General features: G+C 40.1%; 9 protein-coding genes across 12 annotated transcripts; 6 read left to right on the forward strand and 3 right to left on the reverse strand.

Moving 5' to 3' along the window:
• The first annotated feature begins 6 nt into the window (after positions 1-6).
• On the forward strand, positions 7-2,347 carry LOC111595085 (RB-associated KRAB zinc finger protein). The gene is made up of 2 exons (XM_023308640.2): positions 7-711; positions 1,486-2,347. Exons 1-2 carry the CDS (start codon positions 202-204, stop codon positions 2,149-2,151), a joined length of 1,176 nt encoding a protein of 391 aa, XP_023164408.2. The 5' UTR covers positions 7-201; the 3' UTR covers positions 2,152-2,347.
• A 21-nt stretch (positions 2,348-2,368) lies between these two features.
• Positions 2,369-3,684, reverse strand: LOC111595050 (ubiquitin-conjugating enzyme E2 C). Its single transcript, XM_023308577.2, has 2 exons — positions 3,437-3,684; positions 2,369-3,330 (listed from the first exon to the last, which is right to left on the reverse strand). Exons 1-2 carry the CDS (start codon positions 3,535-3,537, stop codon positions 2,901-2,903), a joined length of 531 nt encoding a protein of 176 aa, XP_023164345.1. The 5' UTR covers positions 3,538-3,684; the 3' UTR covers positions 2,369-2,900.
• A 103-nt stretch (positions 3,685-3,787) lies between these two features.
• Positions 3,788-5,577, forward strand: LOC111595046 (EARP-interacting protein homolog). Of its 2 annotated transcripts, none has more exons than XM_023308573.2 (3): positions 3,788-3,867; positions 4,279-4,487; positions 4,542-5,577. In XM_023308573.2, the coding sequence occupies exons 2-3, from the start codon at positions 4,317-4,319 to the stop codon at positions 5,526-5,528; spliced, it is 1,158 nt and encodes a 385-aa protein (XP_023164341.2). In that variant the 5' UTR covers positions 3,788-3,867; positions 4,279-4,316; the 3' UTR covers positions 5,529-5,577. The 2 variants fall into 2 exon arrangements, with proteins under 2 accessions (XP_023164341.2, XP_023164340.2); XM_023308572.2 differs by lacking the exon at positions 3,788-3,867 and adding an exon at positions 3,957-4,029.
• LOC111595048 (kxDL motif-containing protein CG10681) lies at positions 5,555-6,460 on the reverse strand. The gene is made up of 2 exons (XM_023308576.2): positions 6,155-6,460; positions 5,555-6,089 (listed from the first exon to the last, which is right to left on the reverse strand). The coding sequence occupies exons 1-2, from the start codon at positions 6,304-6,306 to the stop codon at positions 5,618-5,620; spliced, it is 624 nt and encodes a 207-aa protein (XP_023164344.2). The 5' UTR covers positions 6,307-6,460; the 3' UTR covers positions 5,555-5,617.
• A 75-nt stretch (positions 6,461-6,535) lies between these two features.
• LOC111595047 (aldo-keto reductase family 1 member B1) lies at positions 6,536-7,973 on the forward strand. 2 transcript variants are annotated; one of them, XM_023308574.2, is made up of 5 exons: positions 6,536-6,604; positions 6,745-6,818; positions 6,876-7,043; positions 7,107-7,622; positions 7,762-7,973. In XM_023308574.2, the coding sequence occupies exons 2-5, from the start codon at positions 6,747-6,749 to the stop codon at positions 7,957-7,959; spliced, it is 954 nt and encodes a 317-aa protein (XP_023164342.1). In that variant the 5' UTR covers positions 6,536-6,604; positions 6,745-6,746; the 3' UTR covers positions 7,960-7,973. The 2 variants fall into 2 exon arrangements, with proteins under 2 accessions (XP_023164342.1, XP_023164343.1); XM_023308575.2 differs by lacking the exon at positions 6,536-6,604 and having other exon boundaries at positions 6,654-6,818.
• Positions 7,974-8,015: 42 nt separating this feature from the next.
• Positions 8,016-9,784, forward strand: LOC111595045 (1,5-anhydro-D-fructose reductase). Its single transcript, XM_023308571.2, has 5 exons — positions 8,016-8,353; positions 8,410-8,577; positions 8,637-8,806; positions 8,868-9,210; positions 9,279-9,784. Exons 1-5 carry the CDS (start codon positions 8,180-8,182, stop codon positions 9,576-9,578), a joined length of 1,155 nt encoding a protein of 384 aa, XP_023164339.2. The 5' UTR covers positions 8,016-8,179; the 3' UTR covers positions 9,579-9,784.
• Positions 9,785-10,473: 689 nt separating this feature from the next.
• On the forward strand, positions 10,474-11,492 carry LOC111595044 (spore coat protein SP96). The gene is made up of 3 exons (XM_023308570.2): positions 10,474-10,636; positions 10,701-11,002; positions 11,067-11,492. Exons 1-3 carry the CDS (start codon positions 10,483-10,485, stop codon positions 11,490-11,492), a joined length of 882 nt encoding a protein of 293 aa, XP_023164338.2. The 5' UTR covers positions 10,474-10,482.
• A 267-nt stretch (positions 11,493-11,759) lies between these two features.
• LOC111595084 (threonine aspartase 1) lies at positions 11,760-13,650 on the reverse strand. The gene is made up of 3 exons (XM_023308639.2): positions 13,494-13,650; positions 12,451-13,427; positions 11,760-12,355 (listed from the first exon to the last, which is right to left on the reverse strand). The coding sequence occupies exons 1-3, from the start codon at positions 13,519-13,521 to the stop codon at positions 12,272-12,274; spliced, it is 1,089 nt and encodes a 362-aa protein (XP_023164407.2). The 5' UTR covers positions 13,522-13,650; the 3' UTR covers positions 11,760-12,271.
• Positions 13,651-14,155: 505 nt separating this feature from the next.
• LOC111595119 (H(+)/Cl(-) exchange transporter 3) lies at positions 14,156-18,777 on the forward strand. Of its 2 annotated transcripts, XM_023308689.2 has the most exons (10): positions 14,156-14,233; positions 14,615-14,679; positions 15,017-15,317; positions 15,821-15,987; positions 16,056-16,259; positions 16,320-16,952; positions 17,018-17,232; positions 17,301-18,025; positions 18,085-18,298; positions 18,359-18,449. In XM_023308689.2, exons 2-10 carry the CDS (start codon positions 14,671-14,673, stop codon positions 18,447-18,449), a joined length of 2,559 nt encoding a protein of 852 aa, XP_023164457.1. In that variant the 5' UTR covers positions 14,156-14,233; positions 14,615-14,670. The 2 variants fall into 2 exon arrangements, with proteins under 2 accessions (XP_023164457.1, XP_023164456.1); XM_023308688.2 differs by lacking the exon at positions 14,156-14,233 and having other exon boundaries at positions 14,593-14,679; positions 18,359-18,777.
• Positions 18,778-19,061: the final 284 nt, after the last annotated feature.

Consider the following 19,061-nt stretch of genomic DNA (forward strand, 5'->3'; position numbering starts at 1 on the left):
TAGGCTGATAGAAGCGGCAACAGCATCTAATGAACGAGTGCCGAGCTTTTGTTATCCAGCACAGTAAAAGACTGCGAGGCGCAGGGCGCGGGCGTCATATTTCGGGTGCTCCAAACCATATACACACACACATAAATGTATTGTTATTGTCGCAATTGATGTTAATTTATAACATGCCGGTAGAGTATATGTAACCTGACGATGTTTAAATCAGAACGAAAAGAAAGCGCGCGTCGCGCACTTGATAAAAGCAAAGCTACTGCTGGAAAAATGTCGTTGTGTCGGGCCTGTTTGGTCCTGCTCAGTGCAGAGGAGCCCACTTACGATTTATACCAGGAAAAAGACTTGGCAGCAAAATTCATTGGCTGCATGCGTGCCGGTGATGGGCTGAGGTTCTTGGGTGCTCCACTAGACAAGGAAGTAAGCCCACAAATTGTGCTGAGATGTATCTGCGATAGCTGCTATCAATTGGTGCATCGATTTTATGGCTTTCAACGAATGTGCGAGGAGTCCTTTGCGAATTTCGAAAAACTTCTTGCGGAAGTAAACACGAACACCAAGAACAACCAGGAAGAGCTGCCAAGCAAGACGATAAGCGTCCCGCAGCCAAGCCCTGTGGAAATTTGTTTGCATGCACAAGGCGAGAAATCAATTGTTCAGGTTCAACCTGTGGAGGTGTCCGTCGTAACATCCGAATCAATTGAAGATATTGTGAGTGTAAAATTCAAGAGTACATAAACACATTGATAAGTTTTAGTGTTTATCGGTGTGTGTCTGCACAATCTAATCACATGTGTGTTGATGGCGTTCAGAACTTTTGAATGTATAACTGTTAATATGAGCGTACGTGTGCACACACATGGAGATGTATAATTGATATGGAAGACAACACGCGCATACACATACAGACACACATATATGTATGCATTTATATGGCACGCTTATTTTATTAGCGTGAGAACGCGCGAACATAATCAGAATAGACATCTGTGCACACAAATGTAAATATATGTTTATCTAAATATATGTTTGCATAAATGTTATCAGTGAAGAAAGCGGTTGGGATAGCAACGGTTCACACTTTTAGAAGCTTTGAAAAGCTTTGCGAGCCCGGCACAGGAAAGGATCGAAGGCCGTAAATTACACGACCAGTGTTGTAAAATACTAATATTTGTCAATAACGGAAGCGTTTGTTGTTTTTATATTTTTACACTCTTGGAGACATTTTTCAATTAAATTGAAAAAATTAAAGAAAACGTTTGTACCAGGCATAGGCAAGGTACCTGTTAGTCGACCACGCTTCGCAGAATTATATTGTTTATTTATTAGTTTTCTATACCCAAATACAAATATGTATAAACATTCAAAGAACGTGTTTAGTATTAACATTAATATGCATGTATATGTGTATAATATTGTGTGTTGGACATACATACATATAAACAAGTTTACTTAAGAATATAAATTATATTCGTTTAACTTCAGGAAGAAGTCTATATAATCGAAGACGATGCAGCAAAAGAGATTCTGGGAAAAGAAAGGATTGTCACATCCACTCACCCAGGCTTCTCGAAACGTCCTTTGGGAATTCGACATAAAATAGAATGCAATATTTGTGGTTGTGGATTTTATAAGATGTCCCTCTACGAGGCGCACATGCAAAAGCATCAAGGCAAGCAGCCATACAGATGTACGGTCAGCAAATGCGACAGGACGTATGCACGAGCTAATTTGCTGGCTGCCCACCTGCGGGAAGTGCATCAGAACGAACGATCAACATATGCTTGCACCCAACCGAACTGCAATAAGGTGTACACTGCGCTGCGCAGCCTCAACTATCATGTGCGACGCCAGCATGTGAAGCAGATTGAAGCCGAGAGTCCCAAGCACATGTGTGATGAGTGTGGCAAGGCGTATGGGCGAAAGGCTCTGCTGACACGCCATCAATGGGTGCACAGGAGCAAGTGTGAATACGCCTTTGCGTGCAATTCGTGTGAGCAGCGCTTCTACACCAAACAAAATCTAAAGGATCACTTCCAGAGGCGACATGGCAATAAGAAGCAACTGTGGCGCTGCAAGCGCTGTGCGCGTATCTTTGGATCTCGAGCCGCGTTGTCTGCTCACCTGAACAAGCATTTAAAATCCTGTTAATCCTTAAGCAGTTAGACAAATATATAGTATAAATATACATTTTCGTTTCCATTGACAGAACTAATCAGTTATTCGATTTTATTTTAATATTTATATATATATACGTGATTTCAATAACTCTTCAAGCTAACACAACTTATTACAATTTAAAAAGTACAATCTTTTTGAAATACTAAAATTTGTCTTCGTTTTTTATATATATATGTATATTTATCGAGTCGAAAAACTGTTGATGCTGTTGTTGCATTAAAAGTAAATACATATATGTAGCGAGTGGGTATCTGGGAGGTTTACTATATAATTAGCTAACATTCACATGAGGGTCGGGCCTGGACCTTGCACGAATTGCCTTAAGTCAATACAAAATTGATGGCAGTCGCCCGCTTACATACTTCAAAAAATCATTCGTATAAAAAAAAAACAATTAACTAAATTTCATGCTTAAGCTTAAAGAAACAGACATTATTAAAAAATACATACATATATCATATTACATTACATATAATTAATTTGCTTCAAAAATTAAAAATCCAATAGTGCCTATATATATCAATGAAAATCAGATGTAAATGCAAATGTACCAAAACAGCATGAACTAATATAAAGGTTGAGATGTGGGTGGGTGGTGTGTAGGTAGTGTTGTGTTTGTTGGTTGTTTGTTGCACCACACATACAAATGGTTAATAAATACGCCACAATATGAGCATAGATGAAAGTGAGAGGGGTCGCCGCAGTAGGTTATTTGGTGTTTAGGTATCCTTGTGCTTCTCATAGAAGGCATCTAGGTATTTTTTGTACTCATTTTGATTATTCCACATCATCGCGGCCTGCGCATTTAGGGGACTTTCATTGTTAGGTTCGCCCAGTAGAGATTGTATGGACAACAGTATGGTACGCACATCATACAGAGCTGACCATTTGTCTTTGAGTATATCTAAACAAATGGCGCCCTGTAGATCGACATTGGGATGAAAACATGGAGTCAAAAATTTAACCACTGGCGCGGCATACGGATAGGAATTTGGAAAGTCGAGCGACAAGCGATATGTCTGGCTCGAGTACACAGTGTTTATTGGGCCAGCAATGGTGCCGACCCATTTAAAAATGTTTTCGCCGTCTGGAAATGCCGATATTCCCTTCTCGTTGGCCATCATTAGGTTCATGAGTTCTTTGTGCAGTCTGTGTAAAATTAAAACCAAAAATTAATGCAAATCATTTAGGTGTTGCTCAAACATACGTATGTATATCTATATACATATATATGTATCAAAATTTGGCGCCTTACCTTTTGCTCACAGCATGATTGTCTTTGATAGGTAGCGAGTCATCATTGTGTTTGCTACTTCCACCAGCACCACTCTGTTCAGGGCTGATGTTTTGTGCCATTGCGTTGCACTCTGGGAATTTAGTTAGTTGTTTAATATGCTAAAAGTGTCACTATATATACTGCAATGTCAATTTTGGTTATCCGCGTCTGTTACTTTTGAGAATCTTTTTTCACTAAAACAAAATGGATGGAGGCAACACAGTGTTGCTTTGAGCGTGCACAGGGTTGTATTTTCCGTCAGCTGAATATAAACTAATAGCTTGCTCTATCAACGAGTAACAAATAAGAAAACAATTATATTTATAAATATAGTTTACAGCAGTAACATCAATAATTTATATATTTTTGCAATGACATAAATTATTTGGAGTGAGAGATGTGCAATTCTGGTAAATTTAATTTTCATTGTAATTTTGTTAGTAACGCATTAATTAAACTTGAAACTTCAAGTATTTCGATATTTAAATACTATTAGCGCATCTCTAATAAAATATCGCCTAACTATATTCATATTAAATTAAATAAGAGTTTCTTGATTTCAAATAATTTGGGTATGGTTTCGCTTTTGGATATATAATTTAAGATGTGACTATAACTGTATGAAATATATTGATTCGATTTTTAGGATATATTGAAACTAGAACATTTACATATGTTTATATACATGTATCTAACGGTTTCAATGTATATACTACTTTAAGAAACTGTTTATAGGGGTTTCATGATACAGCTAAGCTACAAAGGGATTGGTCATTTTTTATATCATTTTAATATTATGTGCAATTTGTTTCTCATTTCAGCAATCTAATAAGAATCCAATCGTTAAATCCATTTTTAAATGGAGGAGAATAACTTGATTTATGGTTTGGAATTGCAGGCTCGAGCTCTAACACCACAAAACGGTGAAAGCAATGATGTTTGCTTCTTTATAGCCACAAATTCGTTGAAGCCCACCAATCAGTTGCACCTGTTGCAATATGACGAGGAGCAGGGCACCATACAGTCAAAAGTGAATTAGATTTTTTTTGTTGTTTTCATTTTTTATATTTTAATGCATTTTTAGATCTTTGAACATGCACTGGGTGAAGTTTGGAAACTGAATAGCTGCCCACACGATGCACATTTGCTGGCATCCGTGTACAACGTGCAAAAGGGTGCTCAGGTGCTAACGCAGGCCGCACTCTTAACTTTACCGACTAATGATTCAAGGGATTCAAACAATGCCGAACCCATCAAGAGTGAATATATACCATGGGCCAAGATTGAGGTGCTGGAGACTGCCGAGTTGGGTGAACGTGTAAAGACTGTTGAATTTCATCCGAGCCAAGAGCAAACCTTGGCCTGTGTGGTGGGCAATAAATTGGCTGTTATGCAGCGCGCAGAAGCTTCCACTCGCGTAGTAGCCGAAGTCAGCAGCGGTACCAGCGGTACCAGCGGTACAAAGCATTTGTCACCATTTACCAGTGGCAAATGGTCGCATCATCATCAGGGACATCAGTTTTTGGCCTTGCATGATACTAGCATTCGGGCATACGATGTGCGGGACACTCAACATTGCGCTTGGAGCATAGAGGATGCACATGGGCAGTTCGTGCGCGACTTGGACTGTAATCCGAATAAACAATGTCATCTAGTGACAGGTGGTGATGATGGATGTCTTAAAGTGTGGGACTGTCGCATGGTCAAAGGCCCAGTTTTTGAACGCAGCGATCACTCGCACTGGGTGTGGTCGGTACGGTTCAACACATTCCATGATCAGTTAATACTATCCAGTTCAAGTGATTGTAAGGTCCTCCTGACTTGTGCAGGGTCAGTTAGCTCAGAGGCTCCAGGCACTGATGGTGGTGATGCAATTGCAACGGGCGGCTTGCAGGAAAGGCATAAAGTGCTATCAGATGGCTTATTGCAGACTTTCGATCAGCATGAGGACTCTGTGTACTGTGCAGAATGGAGTAATGTAGATCCTTGGATTTTTGCATCGTTAAGTTATGACGGACGCGTTATAATCTCAAAGGTACCGAAACAATATAAGTACCAAATTATTATGTAACCTATTGCATATACAGAATATTCCACTAGTATGTATAATAAATATTGTTTAGATAAATATGTTAAATAAAACTAATTATTAACTAATCTTTAACCAGTATCTTCTGACGTACAATCCGACGAGTCATTGGGATTGGCTGTCTCGACGGAGCAGACACGTTTTATCAGCTCATTTTCTATCTCAACAATACCATTTTCGATAGCCTCCTGCATTTGTACGTATTCAATTGTTGCTCCACTTTTTTTGGGAGCTGGCTCTACCGTGGGCTTCGCCTCTGTTGTTTCCGCCAGCTGCGCAGCTTTCGCACTTTCCGTTTCATCTTCTGCCTCCACCGCTAAGCTGCTACGCTGGGGCTGTACTTCTGCATATATAGCAGGATATTGCTGCTGCAGTTTTTGCTTTATTATGCGCACTTTGCGAAATATGTAATCTAGATCTTTTTTCATTTCACTTAGCAACTTCACATGTCGCTTAAAATCTTCACTGGCATTTTTCAAACGGCTTTGCGATAAGGCATTGCAGTTGAGCAACATTTCATTAGTCTTCTCAAAGCGTTGTAACCTGAAGGTAAGGATTTGGTTTAAATTGATTTATATTCATTATATTTGCCCTTTGTTTCTACTCACATTTGTTTTTGTGCTCTTATCATGGTCTCAACATCACTCTGATTTACCATTCCAGAAAGGCCTTGAATAAAAGATTCGGCCGCTGTATAGTTGTTAAAGTCATATCCATTAAAAGACTCCAGATCTGGTGTCGTATCTGCATTGTCGTCCATTATATATAAGTTTGCTGACCAGAAGATACAAACAAAACATAAACAAGCAATTATTTCTTCATCACTATCAAAATTAATCGATAAATCAAAGTTTAGGCGATATATCGCGAAGTTACAGTGTCAACCGTCTGAAATAAATAGCTTAAATTCTGAGTTTTATATATAATTGTCAATAATTGTCACAATTTGCGCAAAAAATTATAACAGAAAGTATTTAAAATGAAACCGTATTTGAAATCCGTAACATCGCTATATTTTATTATTAACAGATGTTTTGGTAGGCCGGTAAATATTAAATGTTAGTACACTCTGTTCATAACATTTTTGCAAATGTTAAAGCTCTTGCCTGTCAACAGCTGTTGAGAGATTAGCTTTGCTTGCGAAATAATTGGGGAGCTGTGTTCTTTTTTTTTTCAATTTGATTTATTATTTTATTAGCTATGAAGCTGGCACCGACAATTAAATTGAATAATGGCTACGAAATGCCTGTTTTGGGCTTGGGAACGTATAATGTGAGTTACTTTTTGATATGTTTTATGCTAATTGTAATTATATTAACTGAATTTCAGTCCAAGAACAATGAAGGCGAAATAGCTGTAAAGCATGCCATTGACATAGGATACCGGCATATAGACACCGCATATTTCTATCAAAACGAGGCGGAGGTGGGTAAAGCGATACGTGATAAGATTTCTGAGGGTGTTGTCAAGCGCGAGGACATTTTCTTGGTTACAAAGGTGAAACTCGATTGAGAATAATTTTTTAAATAATAGTTCAAACCACTAATAGAATTCTTGTAGCTCTGGAACATCCATCACGATCCCAAACTCGTTGAGACTGCATGCCGCAAGCAGCTGAGCAACTTCGGCATGGACTACATTGATCTGTATTTGATGCATATGCCGGTGGGCTATAAGTACATTGATGATCAAACGCTATTACCCAAAGATGAAGAAGGTCAACTGCAGCTGAGCGATATTGACTACCTGGACACCTATAAGGCAATGGAAAAATTGGTTAAAAGTGGCCTTGTGCGCAGCATTGGAGTATCGAATTTCAACAGCGAGCAACTATTGCGCATTATCGAGAATTGTGAAATCAAGCCGGTGACCAATCAAGTCGAATGCTCCCCAGCAATTAACCAGAAAAAATTGACGGCCTTCTGCAAGAAACACGACGTAACTTTAACGGCATACACACCACTGGGTAGACCAAATCCGGAAGAGCAGAAGCCCGATTTTCTCTACGCATCCAAAGTGAAGGCCATAGCTGAGAAATACAAAAAGACAACACCACAAGTTGTGCTGCGTTATTTGGTATATTTAGTAGAATAAGTTCTGATGGCCACTGGCCTAATCCTAAGATATTTCCATGTTTAGGAATTCAAGTTTACTTTAAAATTCATTGATTTGTAATTATTCCATCTAACTGCTTGACTTTTTACTCTTTCTACAGGTGGAATTAGGCGTGCTACCCATACCAAAATCCTCGAATGTTGGTCGCATTACTGAGAATTTCGATATTTTCGACTTCGAGCTGACGGAGGAGGAGAGATGCTTACTGGATGGCTATCATACTGGCGAGCGATATGTGCCTTTAAATTTGATCAAGGGTCTCAATCACAAGTACTATCCATTTGGCATTGAGTTTTAAAGCAGAAAATAAATAAAACAAATATATTATATATTTATATAATGATATTTTAAATAAATTGCAATTTGTATGCCGTTTTCCAATGGTCATAAATTCAGCTATTTAAATATTAATTAACGCTTTTCGACAACTCAAAATTGCCAATAAAAAAAATTGTGTGTAGATGAAATTCATCTGTTTGTTTTTAATATTCTGAACCAATAATATAGACATATTCGACATGATACCAGCACGCTGTTTGACTTCATGTGAGGACGGTGAGGAAGACAATACCCGAGTCGCTCTTATATTGGGCGACAAGCCCGTCTGTGGGGTCAAGTCCCTGCTGTTGTCGCCCAAGGTCAAGCTCAGCAGCGGCTACGATATGCCCGTGCTAGGATATGGCACCGCTAAGGTAGACACAACATCTGTAAGTCTGTTTGAGATTCTTCCCATTCTTTCCTATGGCAGATGCGTGGCTATCAATGCCTGACGGCCATCCATTGCGCTGTGGAGACTGGGTTCAGGCACTTCGATACGGCATATGTCTATGAAAACGAAAAGGAGGTGGGCGAGGCGATACGTACACAAATCCAAATGGGAAATGTATCCAGGGAGAATATCTTTCTTACTACCAAGGTGAGTCCGAGTGGATATACCATGACAATACTCGTCTAACTCCATAACTCCATGGTTAGCTGTGGAATATCCATCATGAACCCCGAGAAGTTCGTCGCATTTGCGAGAAGCAGCTGCAAGCACTTGGCTTTGACTACATCGACCTCTATCTAATGCACTTTCCAGTTGGCTTTAAGCACGTGTGCGATGAGATTCTCTACCCCATGGAGGGCGATAAAGTACAATTATCGTAAGTTGAAGCGATTTGCACTTCCCATCGAGTTTCTTTTATATAAGCTGCGTTTCAAAAGCGACGTGGACTATATTGACACATGGCGGGCGATGGAGGAGCTTGTCAAGTTGGGTTTGGTGCGCAGCATTGGTGTCTCCAACTTCAACATGGAGCAGGTGCAGCGCATCATACAGTGCAGCTCCTACAAGCCGGTTGTCAATCAGGTGGAAATCTGGCCTGGCTTCATGCAAAAGGATCTGGTTGACTACTGCCGCTACAATGGCATCGTGGTGACTGCCTATGCGCCAATCGGCCAGCCGGACCGTGAGACTCATTCACCGATTTACTTCTTCTCGGAGGGCATGCGACGCCTTGTGAAGAAATACGATCGCACTGCGGCCCAAATTGTGCTGCGCTACCTGGTATGGCCAACTATGTGAGTTTGATAGATGTTCCTCAACGTGGCTAATGGACTTCAATATATTCCCAGATTGACTACGGCGTGGTGCCCATACCGAAGGCGTCGAATCCCGTGCACATTAGACAGAATCTGAACATATTCGATTTTCAGCTGACTGAGGCAGATACGCGCGCCCTGAAGGGCATCAAGCCCAAGGATCGAATCATTAAGTTTGAAGAAGCTCTGGACCATCCTTTCTATCCGTTCGAGCGCGAAGACGAGCGCACTCAGCAGCCCGAAGAATTTGAGAAGGAAGAGGATAAGCCCAAACGAACTTCCGCGCCACCCGCTGAAGCGCCCGCAGCAGCTGAAGCGCCTCCAGAAGAATAGACAAAAGAACCTACTGAATATTTCACTTGTTCTTACCGAATTTCAATTAAAAAGGAGAAACAGATTATAAATGTATTATATATGTTGTGCCTATGCATGTTGGAAGCATGCCAAACCCTACAATTGATATAATATTGAAAGAAATTATATGCAATCGATCTATTTTCCATTCTATATTGGCAGATCTATATAGAACTTGTAAACGAATAAAGTATTTTTCAGTGCATCCGTAGATCAAGGGTCTATCAATATTGGAAGTAATCCCTATAGATTTCAGATGTAAGAGTATGGAATACCCTTCATATGAAAAGTAATTAACTTAAGATAGAAGAATTATAGAGCTATCGTTTTTCTACTCAATTTTTATTTGTTTTTAGGTGTTTTATGATTGCTAAATTAGTTCAACTTTAGGGGTATATAGAACACGTTTGCTCGGCTGACAAATACTCTGTACAAATTTCAATTTCCCTAACCCAAACATATCTCTTAATAAATATTAAGACTCAACTCAATTCAACTTCCGCCAAAGAAAATTCAAAATATTATTATACAAAAATGAAAATTATCTTAGACGACCTTCTGATGGTTTATCATTCTTTAATACCTTACATTTCGCGAGTAAAGATAATAAAGATAAAGATAAGTCAATAATGTATTCTTGAGAAAAAAAGAATGATCTGCCTCTACTATAGCAGTATAAATTATACAATTTGTTGCTGTGGCTGTTGTTGTTGCTATGTTGAGCCGAAAAGAATGTTTCGATATTGCTTTATGATCCGTGTGACAAGTCAACAGCATTATAATGGCAGGATCCATAAACTGAAGAATTGAAGGTGAATGTTTTAGGTATATAAGCCAGCTGAGTGGGCGACATAGCATCAGTTAGGAACTTACATTCAAATCCATGAGACAAATCATGATCAAGTTGATCGCAATTCTTGCCATCGCATCGTTCAGCTTAGTTGCTGCACAGGACCCGGCGGAGCCCAAATGCGGTGTATGCATGGAAGGCAACGAAGTACTCTGTTCATCGGAGACATCATATTATTTTTGCTTTAGTAAGTAGTGCAGGATATCCGCAAGGACTTTCGCTAATCATAAAATTGTTCGATTTCAAATCAGATGGCGAAACATATGGCGAAGAGGAAGAATGCACTGGAGACACCGTGTGCACCAATGGGGACGCAATCTGTGTGGCTAGGACTGAACTCTCCGATACAGTTAAGAACTTATGTGCCGATGGTGGCCCCGGAGGTTGTGGCTCTTGTGGCAACGGAGCTAAATACACCTGTGTGAGCAAGACACAAGCAGGCCGTTGCATAAACGGCGATATAGCCAGCGTCATCAGTTGCAAAGATGATGAGATATGCATTGCGGACATTGAAAGCGGTTCCGTTTGTGTGCCACAGTGTGCCGCTGACTATGTAAGTCCAATTTTTAACGAACAGTATGCGAGTTTGCAGAGTTACATTTATCGATTTTCTGTAGCTTAAAAAGAGTCCAACTTGCTCTGGCGATGCTCAGTATACCACGCCAACTCCAGCGCCAGTCACAACACCCAGTCCCGACGATCGTAATAGAATTTGCATCGCTGCATCGGAGGGTGTTACAGCCTTATTTTTCTATGCATATGCCGATGCGAGCTGCAAGAGCGCCGTCTACTGCCAGAGGAACAGTGTATCCAGCAATGACTGGAAGTCCTTGTATAGAACCTGCTCTGCTCCTACTCCTTACTTCGACACGCGTCTTAAATCCTGTGTCGCCACCAAGCCGACCAATTGTCCAGTGGCTACCACAACCACGACCACAGCTACAACCACGACCACAGCTGCAACCACGACCACAGCTGCAACCACGACCACGACCGCCTCCCAACAGCCAAACGAACCCGAAGAGAGTCCTAGTGCTCCATAGTTGAAACAAGCTATAAACATTTTCTATTTCTTATCATTTTTAACAGATTTTATAGCTATATATATATATATATATATATATTTATTAAAAAAATATATATACATTCATTAATAAATACTGCAGCAAATTTCTATTTTAACAATTAAAATTCTTAGCTAAATAAAACTTGTGCTAATAAGATTGGTTTAATTCTAAATTTTCTTAAACAAAACAAAAATAAAAATAAAAACAAAAAACCGCAAACAGCCGACAGTTTTGCTTGGGTCTACGTCATCAATTCTAAATGTGTGATTAGAATATGATGTTCACGTTTTCCGACCACTGTTCGCCTGATTTATGAGGCGGGCAGTTGCGTTGCGCTTTAGTTTTAGATATGTGTGTATATATATATGCGAAATAATCTTATTTTATTGCTAGTTGTGGCGTACACATAAAAACATAGACAATATTTACATACGTACATAGTGATATACAATGAAAAGTTCCCATTTAATGATTCTTAATATTTCATCGAGACAAAAGCAATATGAAATGTTGTCGTTGTCGTTGCTGGTTTTGGTTTTGGTGGTGGCTGCAGCCTGGCTGGCTTTGCCGGTTCGTTGGTTGGGTGAAAGGCGGCGCGCCTGCATTGACAGTGTTTGTTGCGGCAATTAAATATTAAATCAAATGAATTTGCAAAAGAAATGACGATGGAGGAGGAGCGCTGGCGGAGCTGTGTCTGGGACAGAGCAGGCTGATGGCTGTTGGCTGTTGGCTGCGGCTATTTGGCTAGCCTCAAACTAAATGCGCAAATGGAAATTATGGCCATTGACAACGCACGATCTGCCTGGCACACTATACGTGGGCAACGGAGAGTGTACGAACTGCAAAAAATAGAAACAACATTAGAATAAATATATATATAGTATTCAATATATAGACAGGCAAGATGATGGATAGCTGATGGCTGTGCACAAACCTTTGGCACTTTTTGCGTGGTTGCCATGTAACCGACACAGAACGATTGCGTCGTATGGCTCCACATCACCTCGCCGCAGCTCTGTTTGGGATAGTACAGCAATGTGAGTGCCCCAGCATAGAGATCTTGCTGTTGCGGCAACAGCGGTGAGTCCAAGAACTTTTGCTTGAATGTCTTATGCAGACTGGTCACAGCGCAATCACTGCTGAAGGCGCCATTGCATATCTCGCGGGCGAGCAGTGTCTTCATCAGGTACTCTCCATTGCCCGTCGTGCACGTGGCAATGGCCAACTCATCCGTATCGGTGGCCCAGCAGCCGGCACCATAAGTTGCCGCCTGGCCAACACGTCCTGGTACTTTGAGTAGAATGCCACCGGAACTGCAGCCCGCTGCAGTATTGCCAGCACCATCGACGCACACTGCGCCAACGGTGTCCAGGGCGGCAGTTAGCTCCACCTCGTTGCCCGCTTCAGGGACAGCCTCGACAGTTTCGATTGCTTTGCTGTCACCGACAACTAGATCGTATTTGCTCTTATAGTGATTATAATGGAATTTCGCTTTCGAAGAGATCAACACATTGGGATCGACCATGGCACAGCCTACTTGCTCGGCATACTGCTCTGCCCCACTGGCTGCTAGCACCATGGGAGGAATGCGTTCCAGCGGCTGTTGATCCGACTGGCCGTCACAGATGCGGCGAGCCAGCTGTATTGGGTTCTTTACGCGGCTAACATTGGTGCAGGCACCAAAGTTTAAGGTGGTTCCATTCATTATGGCTGCATCGCACTGCACCGAGCCGTCCAAGCAAAGATTGGAGCCAAAGCCGGCGTTTGTGTGGCCACAGTTCTCCAGACGCATTATCGCTGCCTCGCAAGCATCGATGGCGCTGCCGCCGTTTCGAAGAATTTCTGTAGCTCGCATGCATGCCTCTTTGATGACGCGCTGGTATTTGGTTTCGTCGATGCAATTTCCAGCCCCTGAAACGAATGTGTGTGTCCAACTCATAAATAAATATATATGTATGCTCATCAATCAAAACGAACCTGTATGCACCGCTACGAAACCAGCCATATTGTTATTGTATTGCTGCTGCTAACGCCAACTGCACTAGCGTTTCGCGGCCTTTGTTTACAGCGGACAGAAGCTATTTTAGTATTTGTTTGTTTAAACAATTTTGGAAACTGAGACTGCAACGACCGTTTGCTATAAAAAATACTATGAATATGTGCTTTTCAATACTGGTATAACTGCACATTAGGGGCACCCAGTTTTATTCTTACCATAAAATATATTTAGTATTTTCATGGTAAGAAACTATCGGTAAAATCAGTCATTGTCACAAATTATGAAATAAATCTACATCAGCCATTTTTTCAAATGGAGTTTCCACATGCTATTTCAAATGAATTTTTTAACCATTTTGGAATGAATGAATTATGCGAATTGTATTAATATGAAATTATTTACATGGCCAATATTTAGAGCCAGGAGTTTTGTGTTGGCCGTCTATGTTAGAATTTATTACATTTTTAATATTCACTTTATATAGTAAGCAATATAGAATAAGCAACACTTGGAATAATTTGAATAATCTACTAAACTTAACGGTCCATGTTTTGATTTGTATTTTGCCAAAAAAAACATCGTTTAACTCTGACGATAAGGTTGAATATATGTAATTTTCCTAAAAAGTGCAAGTATTTTAACTGTGTAGTTCACCTGGTCACATAGAATTGTGGCCGTGATTTTTTGCAATAAAACAGAACAATTGCAACTAAAAAAAGTAAGATGTATTAATTTAAAAATTAATTAACCTGTACACTATTAACTTTTGATCTTAAAAAATGTGCGCACAACTCTTTAAACAAATTCAATATTAAGTCTACACAACAAGTGCAAGTGAAATGTGAAGTGCTTTTTTTTTGTTTGTCCAAGTCGAACAACTGTTTGTGTGCTTGTATTTGTGTTTATTGTGTGTGACGTTTAGTTGCACTTGTTATACACTAATACCAATTAAAATATGTAAAAAAAACAGCTGCAATATTGCAACGCAAAAAGAATAAAAAAATTTATAGTAATCACAAAATACCAATCTAAGCGACGCATTAATACACGCATTTAAAATACTACGTTTTAATAAAAATGGACAAATTTCCATTAAAAGGTAGCAGAGAGGCTGCAGCGGAAGGCAACAACTACATAACCGCATATCAAACAGTCATGAAAAAGGTATGTAATAGTCGAGTACTAGTAGCCAACCATTTGTGTGACATGAAATAAGCTGCATACGAAATATGTGCTCATACATAAATTATTTGTGCACATTTTAGGGGCGGAAATAAGTTTTGTAAAAGTGTCTACGTGGGTGTCAGCATTAAACAGCTGAGCACACCCACACCCCGCACTACGCACCCTTGCCTTTGAACCCACTTAAAGCCAAAAATACCATTTAATCCTATCAATATGTTAGTGCGTAAGCAAATAACTGTTTTGTCGCCTAATGTTAATATTTTGTGCCAAGTACATAAATGCAAAAAAGTGATAAACGGAATTATCGATTTTACAGTCAAATGGCCATAGTATAGGAGCAGGAGACGGCGATCATCCTTTGGCCCCGCATTCAAAACAATCCTATGCGGCAGCAACCACATCACTCACCGCAAACACAGACGATGAGGATATGATCGACATAACGCCACGTTCCAGTCCAGGCGAACTTATCGGTGGCTCTAGCGGTTATCATCGTGAGGCTGTCACCGAATCGGATACGGAACGCGACTTTGCGCCAAATCAGCGAACAATGCATCATCATCATCAACAACATCAACATGTGCCAACTCACAGTGCTTTCGGCGACCCAATGGATGGTGAGTAGCAAAACGACATCTACATAAGAAATCTGTGTTGAGTTGTTTATCGTACTTATCATGTTAATCTTGTTAGCCCGCGAGACGTCACAATTATGACTGTACTTGCTTTTATTGATATTAATATATGTACGTGTACATGTGCTTGCATGTGTATGCGGGCCACTCGCGCTCGTTTCCATTAATTTAATTTGCTTGTTAATAATATACACAGATATGTGCACAATTCCAGTGCATGTGCATGCGTCTGTACTCCTATTTAAAAACAACTGCAAACTGCAGCACTTATGTCGTAGATAAGCATTTCCTTAGTGAAAGCGGAAAGCTATTATCGCAAAATATTCTAATTTGTTAATCTTAAATTTGTAAAGTAATATTAATAACTGCCTTTTTACAGCTGCTGCTCAAGAATCCAGTCCATTTTATCAAATTCAAAATGTGTTTAACATATGAGCAATTTAAATCAAAGTACTTTCTATTTTGCGACCATGTCCTCGCTTTAGGAGCACTGTCGTTCTATGGTTCCTCGGAGGTACACGATGACATACCGGGCATTGGGCAGTACGAAGATTTTCACACTATCGATTGGCAGCGGGATATTGCACGCGATCGTATGCGACATCGTTACATAGTCAAAAAGCGGCAGGATTCAGTTTGGGATTTGATAAAAGTAAAAATGATATGCCTTAAGCTCTCTTTGTAATCTTAACTAATATAATACTTATCTACCATTTATAGGGAGCTGTTGATGCTGGCTCTGGCTGGCTGTGTGTCCTGCTTGTGGGCATTGCGGCGGGCTGTGTGGCTGGCATGGTTGATATAGGCGCTAGCTGGATGTCAGATTTGAAACATGGCATATGTCCGACTGCCTTTTGGTTTAATCGCGAGCAATGCTGCTATCCAGATAAGCAGTCTGTCTTCGAGGAGGGTAACTGTTCCATGGTGAGTTTAATTAATTAAATTGAACTCCATAATTCTATAACTAAATCACTTCCATTTCAGTGGAAAACGTGGCCGGAGATCTTTGGACTCAATCGCACGGGCACTGGTCCGAATATCATATCGTATATTTTATATATTTTATGGGCATTGCTGTTTGCCTCACTAAGTGCATCACTGGTGCGCATGTTTGCCCCATATGCATGCGGATCTGGCATACCAGAAATCAAGACTATATTGTCGGGCTTTATCATTCGTGGCTATTTGGGAAAATGGACTCTGTTGATCAAATCGGTGGGCTTGATGCTCTCCGTGTCTGCAGGTCTGACGCTTGGCAAGGAAGGACCAATGGTGCACATTGCTAGCTGTATTGGCAACATATTTTCGCATCTGTTTCCCAAATATGGGCGTAACGAGGCCAAAAAGCGTGAAATTCTATCAGCAGCATCTGCTGCTGGCGTGTCGGTTGCCTTTGGAGCGCCTATAGGTGGAGTGCTGTTCTCGCTGGAGGAGGTGTCTTATTACTTTCCTTTGAAGACTCTGTGGCGCTCGTTCTTCTGTGCGCTTATTGCTGCTTTTGTTCTACGATCACTGACGCCATTTGGCAATGAGCATTCCGTTCTGTTCTTTGTGGAATATAACAAACCTTGGATATTCTTTGAGTTAATTCCATTCGTCTTTCTGGGCATCATGGGTGTAAGTAGCATATTGAAAAATTAATATATAGTTATAGTATATATTCTTCGTTGTATATCTTTCAGGGTGTTATTGGCACGTTCTTTATAAAGGCGAACCTATGGTGGTGCCGCTACAGAAAATTTAGCAAGTTGGGCCAATATCCTGTTAGCGAAGTGCTTTTTGTTACTTTGGTTACTGCCATCATATGCTATCCAAATCCCTTCACACGCATGAACATGAACGAACTCATTTTTCTGTTGGTCAGCAAGTGTTCGCCCGGAGACTCAAACCCTTTGTGGTAAGTGTAGTAGTTGTTAATCTTAACTAAAACTCACTCTAATTTTCCTCCTATTTATCATGGGACAGTGACTACAAGCGAATGAATATCAGCACAGGTACTAGCTTTATTGAAGTGACAGAGCCAGGTCCCGGCGTCTATCGTTCCATTTGGCTGCTGGTTTTGACCTTTGTACTGAAACTGGCACTGACCATTTTTACATTCGGCATAAAGGTGCCCTCGGGCCTGTTCATACCATCACTGCTGTTGGGCGCCATTATGGGCCGCATTGTAGGCATCGGTGTGGAGCAGTTTGCGTACAGTTATCCAAACATTTGGTTCTTCACCGGAGAGTGTGCGGATAGTAATCTAATAACACCTGGATTGTATGCAGTTGTCGGCGCTGCTGCCGTGCTTGGCGGAGTTACGCGCATGACTGTCTCCCTCGTGGTTATTATGTTCGAGCTAACTGGTGGAGTGCGTTATATCGTCCCATTGATGGCAGCTGCAATGGCCTCCAAGTGGGTTGGCGATGCGCTGGGTAGACAGGGAATATATGATGCGCATATTGCGTTAAATGGTTATCCGTTCCTTGACAGCAAAGAGGAGTTTGCACATACAACGTTGGCGGCTGATGTCATGCAGCCAAAGCGCAATGAAACATTAAATGTCATAACTCAGGATTCCATGACAGTCGACGATATTGAGAATCTGCTTAAGGAGACCGAGCACAATGGCTATCCTGTAGTTGTATCTAGGGAAAATCAATATTTAGTTGGTTTTGTGTTGCGCAGGGATCTTAATTTGGCTATTGGTGAGTTAGCAACATATCTTTTCAAAATGTATGTATTTAAATCATTATATTTTTGGCAGGTAACGCAAAGCGTCTTATCGAGGGCATTAATAGTAATTCCATAGTATTATTTACGTCCACGACACCCACTCAAAATCTGGGACCGCCGCCACTTAAATTAAAGAAAATACTTGATATGGCGCCCATCACGGTCACCGATCAAACACCCATGGAAACTGTCGTCGATATGTTCCGCAAACTGGGTCTGCGTCAAACGCTTGTGACACATAACGGGTAAGTATATGATAATTATAATTTTTAAAATAATTGAACTAAGTTTTCAACTATTTGCAGTCGATTGTTGGGTGTTATAACGAAAAAGGACGTACTACGGCATGTTAAGCAAATGGATAATGAAGATCCCAATACTGTGCTGTTTAATTAAGTTGAATTTATTAGCCAATCAGCAGTTAGGCAGATAGATGCCTAGTTATTATTATTATTATTATTATTATTATGAGTACTATTATTATTGCAAAATCAACAAAACTTTATATGAATAAGTGGAAAGTTGAGAGCATGAAGAAAGTGATTAGGAAATTTACGTATGGAATCGGCAAGCGTGATGGATTTAGCAAAATTGTGTGCAGTACTACTATATACATATATACATGCATATGTATAGTATATATTAATTGATATAGAACTATGCAGATGATTGTCTCGTTAATGTTAATTGTATAATTTATTGAAAATTAGTGCAACATTTTGCAACATATTCATTAATTTGCGCTCTGTAATTATTATCATTTGTAAACTTAATCAAAATAATATTTTCTATTTTCTATGATTATTTTAATTATATGTAATCAACATATTTTTTATATACCTTTGTACATCACGCGCATGATTGAGTGTTTGGAAATATTTTTTTATGTAAAGCTATTTTTACACTGGCAGCACAGGCAATAGTATGAAAGAAATGATTTTATTTAATAGAAAATTAATAAGAATGGATTATATGTTTTGCATTATGTTTAAAATTCATACCTATATA

Source organism: Drosophila hydei, unplaced genomic scaffold, assembly GCF_003285905.1.
Source record: "Drosophila hydei strain 15085-1641.00,03,60 unplaced genomic scaffold, DhydRS2 tig00000001-arrow-pilon, whole genome shotgun sequence".
Taxonomy (NCBI): Eukaryota; Metazoa; Arthropoda; class Insecta; order Diptera; family Drosophilidae; genus Drosophila; species Drosophila hydei.

Excerpts from the sequence above, each read along its gene's own strand:
- LOC111595045 (XM_023308571.2), top strand. The coding sequence starts at position 8,180 with ATGATACCAGCACGCTGTTTGACTTCATGTGAGGACGGTGAGGAAGAC. Across the intron at positions 8,354-8,409 it reads TAGGATATGGCACCGCTAAG|ATGCGTGGCTATCAATGCCT; the intron begins GTAGACACAACA and ends TTCCTATGGCAG. Across the intron at positions 9,211-9,278 it reads AAATTGTGCTGCGCTACCTG|ATTGACTACGGCGTGGTGCC; the intron begins GTATGGCCAACT and ends ATATATTCCCAG.
- LOC111595047 (XM_023308574.2), top strand. The coding sequence starts at position 6,747 with ATGAAGCTGGCACCGACAATTAAATTGAATAATGGCTACGAAATGCCT. Across the intron at positions 6,819-6,875 it reads TGGGCTTGGGAACGTATAAT|TCCAAGAACAATGAAGGCGA; the intron begins GTGAGTTACTTT and ends ACTGAATTTCAG. Across the intron at positions 7,044-7,106 it reads ACATTTTCTTGGTTACAAAG|CTCTGGAACATCCATCACGA; the intron begins GTGAAACTCGAT and ends GAATTCTTGTAG.
- LOC111595050 (XM_023308577.2), bottom strand. The coding sequence starts at position 3,537 with ATGGCACAAAACATCAGCCCTGAACAGAGTGGTGCTGGTGGAAGTAGC. Across the intron at positions 3,331-3,436 it reads AATCATGCTGTGAGCAAAAG|ACTGCACAAAGAACTCATGA; the intron begins GTAAGGCGCCAA and ends AATTTTACACAG.
- LOC111595044 (XM_023308570.2), top strand. The coding sequence starts at position 10,483 with ATGAGACAAATCATGATCAAGTTGATCGCAATTCTTGCCATCGCATCG. Across the intron at positions 10,637-10,700 it reads ATCATATTATTTTTGCTTTA|ATGGCGAAACATATGGCGAA; the intron begins GTAAGTAGTGCA and ends ATTTCAAATCAG. Across the intron at positions 11,003-11,066 it reads CACAGTGTGCCGCTGACTAT|CTTAAAAAGAGTCCAACTTG; the intron begins GTAAGTCCAATT and ends GATTTTCTGTAG.
- LOC111595085 (XM_023308640.2), top strand. The coding sequence starts at position 202 with ATGTTTAAATCAGAACGAAAAGAAAGCGCGCGTCGCGCACTTGATAAA. Across the intron at positions 712-1,485 it reads CCGAATCAATTGAAGATATT|GAAGAAGTCTATATAATCGA; the intron begins GTGAGTGTAAAA and ends GTTTAACTTCAG.
- LOC111595119 (XM_023308688.2), top strand. The coding sequence starts at position 14,593 with ATGGACAAATTTCCATTAAAAGGTAGCAGAGAGGCTGCAGCGGAAGGC. Across the intron at positions 14,680-15,016 it reads ATCAAACAGTCATGAAAAAG|TCAAATGGCCATAGTATAGG; the intron begins GTATGTAATAGT and ends TCGATTTTACAG. Across the intron at positions 15,988-16,055 it reads CAGTTTGGGATTTGATAAAA|GGAGCTGTTGATGCTGGCTC; the intron begins GTAAAAATGATA and ends TACCATTTATAG.
- LOC111595046 (XM_023308573.2), top strand. The coding sequence starts at position 4,317 with ATGGAGGAGAATAACTTGATTTATGGTTTGGAATTGCAGGCTCGAGCT. Across the intron at positions 4,488-4,541 it reads AGGGCACCATACAGTCAAAA|ATCTTTGAACATGCACTGGG; the intron begins GTGAATTAGATT and ends ATGCATTTTTAG.
- LOC111595084 (XM_023308639.2), bottom strand. The coding sequence starts at position 13,521 with ATGGCTGGTTTCGTAGCGGTGCATACAG. Across the intron at positions 13,428-13,493 it reads TTTCGTAGCGGTGCATACAG|GGGCTGGAAATTGCATCGAC; the intron begins GTTCGTTTTGAT and ends CATTCGTTTCAG. Across the intron at positions 12,356-12,450 it reads CCACGCAAAAAGTGCCAAAG|TTCGTACACTCTCCGTTGCC; the intron begins GTTTGTGCACAG and ends TATTTTTTGCAG.
- LOC111595048 (XM_023308576.2), bottom strand. The coding sequence starts at position 6,306 with ATGGACGACAATGCAGATACGACACCAGATCTGGAGTCTTTTAATGGA. Across the intron at positions 6,090-6,154 it reads ATAAGAGCACAAAAACAAAT|GTTACAACGCTTTGAGAAGA; the intron begins GTGAGTAGAAAC and ends CCTTACCTTCAG.